Source organism: Monodon monoceros, unplaced genomic scaffold (assembly GCF_005190385.1).
Source record: "Monodon monoceros isolate NGI ecotype Baffin Bay Population unplaced genomic scaffold, NGI_Narwhal_1 Super_Scaffold_21, whole genome shotgun sequence".
Taxonomy (NCBI): Eukaryota; Metazoa; Chordata; class Mammalia; order Artiodactyla; family Monodontidae; genus Monodon; species Monodon monoceros.
Window position 1 is genome coordinate 100,202,996 of NW_021703778.1, and position 9,421 is coordinate 100,212,416.

Consider the following 9,421-nt stretch of genomic DNA (forward strand, 5'->3'; position numbering starts at 1 on the left):
TCTGCGCAGGCGCCGAAACATTCAGGTGGCGGAATTAATCTCACGGGTTTCGCGGCAACACTCCAAAGTACAGATTTTCATTGGCTAAAATCTGAGCATGGGTGGAGCCAAGCTCAAAGGTCTCTTAGCAACCAACAAGTTCCCATTGATTGGCTAATCTTTCCGAGACTCAGGGAAAGCAGAAGCGTGCTTAGGTAGCCGCCTATCGCTCTCTCATTGGTTAAATGACTTGCGGAAGGCGGGGCAACCGGGCAGAGCACCGGAGAAAAGGACCCTCCGACTCGCTCCCGGTTCTCATGTAGACTAGGCTAACACCGCGGAAGAGACTATTGACGTCCTTGGCCGTCCCCACTCAGATTTGCCGAGGAGCTCACGTCAGGCTTCTCTGGGACAGCTTTCTGGAGAGCAACTGCATTTGCTTCCCGTGGGGAGGGATGCTGGGCTGCCCATCCCCATTGTGTCATACAACCCTCCCAACCGCTGCCTCGTTTCCTCGGCGCCTGGATCTCATGTGACTGTCACAGATTTGTCTTCTTCCGCATTCTGCCTGGTCCTACAGCTCATATACCTTCAGTTCAAATCAGTGCCCCACACACCTCCCACCGCAAGGGTAAACTTGAGGCAGTTTCTCAGGTGACTCTGGGTGCAGCAGTACTCAGCCCTCTAGCCAAAAACAGAAGGAACTGATGTCCACCCTCATGTTGCAACGTCTTCCAGAACCCCCAGAGCCTTCAGCTGCCTAATACAGCTGCCAGAAAGATAGCTGGTTATAACATGGAGAGGGCCATGGAGTCACAGGAACCGTGTTGAGTCCTGATTTGAATACTAACTTTATATCACTGTACCAATTCAAATTCCTCTTCTGTAAAATGTAGAATTGGACTAGATTATCTCTTAGGACTTCAAACTCTAATCCTATGATTTTATTCAAATAAAATAAGTGGCTTCTTGCTGGTGAAGCCTGGATGACTTCCAGTTTCTCTCCCAAGAGGTAACAGAGGAGCTGGCAGTACAGTAGCTCAGGAAGGTGGAAGGGAAGCTGGCTTCACTCACTACCCTATCTTTTTCCATGGCAACAAACTCTATGCCTCCTCCCCCAGACAAGAGCCTAATCTCAGGTCCTAATGGACAAGACCTCTCTGTAGCTGGTCAGAAAGCCTATAATTGGGAGTCCAAGAGTCACCACTAAGCTTCTTAAATAGGAAATAAAGCTAGGCCCCTTCAAGTCTTGGATAAGAGCATAGATCTGAATATGTGTAAGTAATGGGTGGAGAAGCAGAGGCAGGGGGCAGCAGAGTTGGAGCAGGAAAGGCCATAACCTCACTTTATTTGTATTTCCTCCTTACACAAAATCATCAAAATAGGAACAGAGATGGGCAGAGAAAAGGGCTGAAAAGTTGTTCAATCCACATGTTCTCAGGGCTATCCCAGGGAGCACTTGAGGCTGAGTGCCTGTTGGAGTAGCCACAGATTCAACATGAATTCCTCATGCCCTGGCCTGAAGTCTTCACAGATTGGTGGCGTGAGCCCTGCAATTCTCATCCTTTGCCCATCTTGATGTAAGGCAGGAAAGTGGACTGAAATGCTCCTTTCTGATGGGCAAGGCAAATCAGAGCCCATGGTGTACTGCACCTTCTGTGCTACAGGAGCAGAACCTGAAGCTGCTTCCAAGGTTCTAGACACCCGCAGGCAGGGCTAGAGGCCAATGGTGTAAGAGCGGCCTGTGGGGTTGTGAATAGCAGAACAGACTGGTGCTGTCACAGCCCACTCATACCACACCTTCTTGGAATTGCTGCATCGCCAGAAACGCACACAGATGGTCTGGCCTTCACGCACGGTAATGGGCTGCTGTAAGAAGAAAGACATGGAGGTTCAGGGTGGAGCTAATGAATTTTATGTGGCAATGTACTAAGCTAGGTGTGGAGATAAAATGATCAAATGACGTTCCAACCCTCATGAGGTTTATTTGAAGTCTATCAGAACAAATAATCAGCAATGAACAGACACTGAACAAATAATCAAAAGTGGGATGAACACTGTGAACAGGGATAGGGTGCTATGAAAACACCTATGAAAGTTAACACTAACCTAGTCTACAAGGTCAGGGAAAATTATCTGACAATAAGAATGTTTAATGAGACTTGGAAGATAAGTCAGCTGAGTCAAGAAATGAGCCAAGAACTTTACAGGCAGAGGACAAAGGTGTGAAACCGCAAGGCAGGAAAGAACATGGGGCATTAGAGGAACCAAAAGAAGGTCCATAGGACTGAAGCAATGTAATCAAAGGACAGTGGCTGAAAAGGCAGGCAAAAACTAGATCACACCAAGTCTAACAAAGATTTAAGACCTTATTGTAGGGCAGTGGAAAAATATCGAAGGGTTTTAAAAGCAGGAGAGAGATAGGATCAGATTCATGTTTTTAAAAGATGACTCTTGCTCCAGGTAGAGAATGGACAGAATAGCCAGAGTAGGCGTGGGAAGCCAGGCAGAAGGCCCCTGCAGATATCCCAACATCTACAACAGGATCCAAGAGCACGTGAGAGCAGTAGAACATGGGTCACAGACAAGCATCATCCTGGGAGAAGGGAAGGGGCAGAACACCAATGACAATAGTTACTCTTTAACCCAAGGAGCCTTAAAGGTGATTCCTACCTTAATGGGGAAGAGGATGGGAAACCATGAAAACATCCCAGGAGAGTGAGTCTCTGGACGGATACCTAAGTGGACAAAGTAATTTAAAAAACTGAGTATAACTGATTCACTTTGCTGTACACTGAAACTAACACAACATTGTAAATCAACTATACTCCAAAAAAATTTTTTTTAATTAAAAATTAAAAAAAAATTGAGGTCTCCATGACTCTGCTTTTTGCCTAGATTGAGGAGAATCTCTTCTGTGAACACAGAAGCAAGTAATCAAAGATCCCCATTCACTGATTCCTGGGTTCCCTGTGACTCTAAATGAAACATGTACATACGCTACCCGAAACATGTACACACACTGCCCAGGTAGCATACTCTTAATTATACTCCCCATCTACTGCCCTAGACACTTACTCAGAGTGATGTCCTGATAAAGCACAGTCTCAAAGTAGCCTGCAAAGCCATGCAGCACTGTGTTCACCTCCACGGGAAACTCCAAGGTGCAGTAGCGGTTGTTGTCAATCATAGGATCTGTCAGGGAAGAGTGGTGTGGGTAATGAGCGGCCAGAAACCCTAGACAACTTGGTAAAGCATGAGCAGGAACCAGGAAAGGAAGCCCTGATAGACACCAGATAGAGCAGACTCAGGACAGCAAGGGAAGAAACCAGGAGGATGAGCTCTCACGCAACCAGTCAGAGGACAGCCATGCAGGAACCCACCTCTGTTGGGATGGCTGAAGGTAAAACAGGGCTGGGGTGCAGACAGCTGGTGGAAATTGTGCAGTCGTACCACATAAGGCATTTCAAACTGGGCCTATCCCGAGAGAGAACAAGATCTGGAGAAGACAGGCAAGAGCTACCTAATTCCCCAGGGAATGCAGCTCAAGCTTTAGGGACACAGATGAAGATAAAAACACAGGGACTTCCCTGATGGTCCAGTGCCTAAGACTGCGCTCCCAATGCAGGGGGCCCAGGTTCCATCCCTGGTCAGGGAACTAGATCCCACATGCTGCAACTGAAGATCCTAGCACGCGGCAACGAAGATACCATGTGCCGCAACTAAGACCCGACTCAGCCAAATAAATAAATACTAAAAAAAAAAAAAAAAAAAGAAAAAGATAAAAACATAGTTTCACTTCAATTGCTTTCCCACATCCCCAACTCCTTCACCTCTTCATCTTCTCCAGTGGAAGAAAACACTTATGCTGACAGAGAAAAAGAAAAGGACTAAAGAGAAAAGAGTCCTCCAGAAGAGAGTAGCTCTTTACCTCAGGGTCGCGGTCCTTTTCCCGACAGGCTCGGACCTCATTGTACAGCTTGGAGGAGGAGATGGGAGCTAGAAAGGAGGTGTACTCCCCAGGGATGCTCACGCCATCATCTGCAGAGCGGGAGAGTCACATTACTTCCCAAGGGATGGAAATGGTGCGTCTGTACTGAAAGCTCAGACCTCCCATATCAAAATAGACCCAGGCAGCTCCATGCTATCACATTCCCAGGCCAACCTGCTCCTAACTCCTGCCCTGAGGGATTCTACTTCTAGGTTAATTTAGAGTCACACAAGAGTAAAACTGGAAGGAACCCAAGGTATTTTAATCTAGTGGTTCTTAACTTTCTTTCCTTTAAGATCCTAATGAAAGCTAAGCCCAAACAAAGTACATATGTCAGCTTAGGAAGTCTACAGATCTCCGATTAAGAGTCTCTGCTCTGGTCCACTCCCCTCATTTTACAGATGTGAATACCGAGGTTCAGAGAAATTGCTTCATTTGCTAAGGGCACTGACCCAAGTCTGCCCTGCCTTCCCTAAACTTTGTAACCTCCTCTAGGCTGCTGCCACACCCACCCCTCCCCAGTCCCGTCCAGCCTTCCCAGTTGATAATCCAATCCCCTTACTCAGTACACCCCAGCCTGGAGGCACCTTTTAGGAAGTGCTGGGCTCCATCCAGGCATTCCGGTGACAGCTCATTATCAGCGAAGGACCCCAGAAGCTCACTGACAATGATATCCGCTTTCTCTGGAGCCACCCATTCCCGCATATCCGATGAGACTACTGTCACCTGGCTTCCCCATTCTTCAAACTGCCAGTTCTCCAGCCTAAAACAGAGATGATACAAGTGAGGATAAGATAAGAAAAACTGACACTGGGGACAAACTTCCCAGCAAAAAAGGTTGCTACTCACGTCACCACAGCATTTGGGTTCTTCTCCACAGCGTACAGCTTTATCCGCCGGTCAGCCTGCTTGGCTGCCCTCAGGGAAGCATTCACCAGGGGCCCCCGGCCTGCTCCCAGCACCATCAGCACTCTAAGAAAGAGAGGGAGGAGTCAAGCTGACTCTGCATGTCGAGAGGCAGGCATGCAAATCTCTGGAATCATGGGGAGAGCACTCACTGGACATTGGTGTCCTTCTCTTCCTCTGGCACTCGGTCTAACAGACATTTATAGATGGCCTGGGGGAACGAGGGAAGACCTCATGGCTATAATGCCATCCTCACCCAGGTCATCCCGGCCGTGTGCTTGACCCCATCTGGGACCCACACTGTACCTGCTGGTATTGAGAGTATTTGATAGGGTCCTTTTCAAACACTTCGTATGTCTGAGATTCCAGATTATCCATCAGTGGCTGATGAATGAGAGGAAAAAGGCAAAGTAAGTTAGCCAGTTTCTGGCAAGGACAATGCACCAGAATACCAAAACCTTCCCACTGCCTCCTGAGCTTTGGTAGGATTTTAGGGCACCTGCTCTCAAGAGACATTTCCTCCCCCCACCTCCTTCCTCTCAGTGTACTCCAGACCCACCTGGAGTGGGGATTGCAGGTAGTCTTCATAGCCCTTGGCAAAGAGTTCGTAGGCATTGGGTGGAGGTCGATTCTGGCTCAAATATTCCAAGTACTGGAGGTAGGAGCAGAACTCTTTCTCTGAGTGGTGGTTGGTGCCTGTGATGATGAACTGCACCTCCAACTGTGAGAATAAGTCAGCCCATCAGACACAGTCCTTGTACCAAGAGGATATTATTATGGTTTATGGCCAGAGAGCTCTAGCATAAAATAAGGCCCAGCTCACCAAATACCAACAAAAGCATCAAGAGCCCTCCTATGCCACATAATCATCATCCTGGCTCAAGAGGCCCATGGATTGTTGCTATAACTTTTTTTTTTTAATTTATTTAATTTATTTATTTTTGGCTGTGTTGGGTCTTTGTTGCTGCGTGCAGGGCTTTCTCTAGCTGCAGGGAGCCGGGGCTACTCCTCGTTGCAGTGCACAGGCTTTTCCTTGCAGTGGCTTCTCTTGTTGCAGAGCACAGGCTCAGTAGTTGTTGTGCACGGGCTTAGTTGCTCCGCAGCATCTTCCAGGACCAGGGATCGAACCCATGTGCCCTGCACTGGCAGGCGGATTCTTAACCACTGCACCACCAGGGAAGCCCTGTTGCTATAACTTCTTAAATGAAACTTTCTGCAAAGTTTTCATGAGATCTGGTTCCTTTTGAAATGTTTCTGGGCCCTCTACTGCTATTTGCGTTTTTGCGTCCAAGACCCCCAACTTTGCCGAAATTGCTCTCCAGAAACTAGAGGGGCAAACCCCACAGAGGGAAAAAACAAAATAAAACAAAGAACACCCCATCATACATATGTGAATAAGGCAAGAGGATTAGCTGCAGCACCTTTAGAACCCTTCTACTACACACCTTGAGGAGTCGGAAGATCAGCCTCTGGTGCATCTTAGAAAGAACAGGAAATCCCTTCTTATTGGTCAGGAAAATGCTGGTGGGGAGAATGGCTGCTTTGATGGGCTCCCCAAGCCAACGATCAATGACATGATTAGATGGGAGGTCAGCACCAATTTCGAGAGCTACACAAGGGAAAAGAAAGACCTGTAAATCACTGATAGGTCAGAAGCCTTTCCTTGCTCTTTTGTGCAAGATCTGTCTACTCCTTAAGAGCAAGGCAGACCTAAGGCACAGAGAAAGTAGCAAAACTGCCCAGCAGACAAGTGTACATGAGACCCCTGATTTTTGGTCACAGAAGGTCAGAGAATGATAACCTATCCCAGGATATTTGTGGACTTACCCACCGCAATCCTCTTGCTATAATCACACAAGGTCCGGAAGTTGTGCCACCTGTCCAGAGTCAAATACAGAAAAATACAGTCAAATACATATGGCCCACCAATCACCATACCTCAAGGAGACCTTCCTACAGGTTCCACTCTGTACTTCCCTCCACCCTAGCCTTTGCCCTGGTACAGCAGCAAAAGGAGACATACCACATCCATGTCTTCTCCTCTCCACTGTACTCCTCTGTGTGTGAAGTTGGCGCATTCTCAATTATATCATCTCTCAGGTCCTCTGGTGCCACCAATGGCACCCGCATCCAGAACTGCACATGAACAATAAATAGGTTCTGTACCCTATTTAGAACTGTTTTGAACTCATTGGGTCCAGAAAGCTTCCTTCAACTAAAAAGACCTTGATCCAGATTTCAAATTACTCCCTTTACATGCTTTTCCCAATTTGTGATTATATGTATGTGTACATGTATCTTGTGCATATCCTTAAGTAAGTATCTGCCTTGTCTTCTATCTGAATATTCTATATATTTTATAACTCTCTGCTTACCACTTTTAGTTGTGGGTAGGCAGTACTGACATTTCAATTCTGCCAAATCCACCTTTTACTGAATGGCTAGGAACAAGAAGGTACTTAGCACAGCCTGACTACCGTAATATGCAGCAGGAAAGGAGGCCCTCAGCCATACCATGGAGGAGTGGTGGCCAGTGTGGATGTGGTTGGTCAAAACTCTCGCCAAGTTTGTGTTATCTTCCTGATTTAGGGGCAGCAGGAAAGCTGGAAGACCCAAATATGCCCCAAAATTCAGCTCCTGTAACATAGCCTGGAATGGAGATCAAGAGAAAAAAGTTAAGAGCAAGCAATTCAAATAGCTTTAACTGCATTATATTAGATTTACTAAATTATGGAGGGGGAAAATACTACTCTCCCCATCCAGCTTGTTTACAGACCTGATCTTTAAAAAAATTCATTGAAGAGGTCAGTCTTACCGCCTCGGAGTTCCTGCGGATCTTTTCCACTTTTGAGTCTGGACGAATCCATGGAGAAAGCTTTCCCACAATTAGTGTATTCCAGTCTGCACTCCCCCACCCAAGAAAGACAAAGACTGAATGAGGTTCAGAACTTTACTCATTCAATTTCTAGTTCTTAACAGGGACTAGAGAGTTAGAGATGAGAGACAGACTTTTTCTATCACAGATACAGGACAGGAGAGCCTGACGCAGAATAGGGAACTAAGGCTTTTAGCAGGTAAGCAAGGAGAGAACAAGAGTTATCTATATCCCGGGGGGAACCAATATATCCAAGTCAAGAAAGGAAGAGAAGGAAGGCACTGATAAAGCATAAGTTGTTATTGCCTCTAATAATTAAGGGGTATGTGGGATGGTCCCTACCCCTTCCTGACAGCAGTAGGTCTGATCGTGTCTGGGGGCCCGGCCGATTCTTAGCAGGTTCCTGAGTGAACTCCCTCTTGAAACGCGGGTGGAACACAGGCATGCAGAGGAAATCAAACCTACAACCGCGACAGACCCAGAATCGTAATGTAAAGACAGCAGCCCAGACATCCAAGCAATTGGACTAGGCTATCTAGATTCTGCACAACCCTTTCAGCTGCCGTCAGTCATCCGACTGGACTGCTAAATTCAGCCCACCTTGAGGCATATCACTTCCGCTGCACTGTGCCTCAATTTCTCCCCGGAACACAGCCATGGAAAAGATGAGTAAAGAGAAACGATGAAAATCCACACCACGTGGACTTTCTATTCTGCTGTCACTGGTTTTCCAAGACTGTCACATCCAGATCTGCACCAGTACTGCACAAGTTTCCCCCCTCAAGGTTTTTCTCTCCTCTCCCTAGCCCCCTCTTACACTCTCAGACGATAATCTCGCTCGCCATGGCCCTGGAGGTCTGTACGCCCCCTGTGTGAGTTCACCTGATAACTCCCCTGACTTTGGGGTTCAGTGACCCCACGCCCCCAACAAGTTTTTTTTCCTCTCTCTCACGCTCCAGGGCCCGAGACTTCTCCCCTCCAAGGACTAATGGTTTCCCCCGCCCTCGTCGTATCCACTCCGACCCCCTCACCCCTGCCTCTCGGGAACGACTGGTCTGCGCCTCTCTGTCCCCGAGTTCGGACCCCGCATTCCGCTCGCAGAGGTCCAGGCCCTCACCCCTGCTTGGCCACAGCCCCCAGTGTGTCAGCTATTTCGGGGACGCAATTCAGGTCCCTCCCGCTGGACACGCGACTTCCACTGGCACCGCCGACCGCCATTGCCGCCATCTTTTCCCTCGCGCTGTCCACGCCGAGATTCCCTGACACTAGCAGCCAATCACAAAGCCGAAAAAAAGCCCCCAAAAGGCGGGACGAGTCTCCCTAACAACCAAAGCGTCTTCCACGGCTCCGGAGCTGGAGGAGGAGGGGTGGGGAGTGGCTCTTCCCGCCAATCCGCGGGCTGCACAGTGACGTACGGCTTGGCTCCGGAAGAGTCACCAATCTCAGGGTCTGGTTCTTGACGAACTTCAATCTCCCATAATGCTCCGTGTACTCGTAGAATTCCGACAAGAGACTACACGCCCCATGAAACCCTGCAGTATAAAACCCTGCAATATAAGCTTGAAGTATCATCATTGAGAGCTGCGAAATTGTCTCAGGGCCAGTGGCGCAATGGATAACGCGTCTGACTACGGATCAGAAGATTCCAGGTTCGACTCCTGGCTGGCTCG

General features: G+C 48.0%; 1 protein-coding gene and 1 non-coding gene across 3 annotated transcripts; one reads left to right on the forward strand and one right to left on the reverse strand.

Moving 5' to 3' along the window:
* Positions 1 to 1,282: 1,282 nt before the first annotated feature.
* On the reverse strand, positions 1,283 to 9,218 carry PRMT5 (protein arginine methyltransferase 5). 2 transcript variants are annotated; one of them, XM_029239439.1, is made up of 17 exons: positions 8,783 to 9,218; positions 8,094 to 8,212; positions 7,692 to 7,777; positions 7,391 to 7,525; positions 6,900 to 7,012; positions 6,704 to 6,753; positions 6,322 to 6,485; positions 5,436 to 5,597; positions 5,183 to 5,260; positions 5,029 to 5,087; positions 4,820 to 4,942; positions 4,558 to 4,733; positions 3,911 to 4,020; positions 3,363 to 3,456; positions 3,058 to 3,174; positions 2,653 to 2,717; positions 1,283 to 1,848 (listed from the first exon to the last, which is right to left on the reverse strand). In XM_029239439.1, the coding sequence occupies exons 1-17, from the start codon at positions 8,839 to 8,841 to the stop codon at positions 1,696 to 1,698; spliced, it is 1,863 nt and encodes a 620-aa protein (XP_029095272.1). In that variant the 5' UTR covers positions 8,842 to 9,218; the 3' UTR covers positions 1,283 to 1,695. The 2 variants fall into 2 exon arrangements, with proteins under 2 accessions (XP_029095272.1, XP_029095271.1); XM_029239438.1 differs by having other exon boundaries at positions 8,869 to 9,114.
* A 130-nt stretch (positions 9,219 to 9,348) lies between these two features.
* TRNAR-ACG lies at positions 9,349 to 9,421 on the forward strand. The gene has a single exon. It is a non-coding gene; the product is annotated as a tRNA-Arg (tRNA).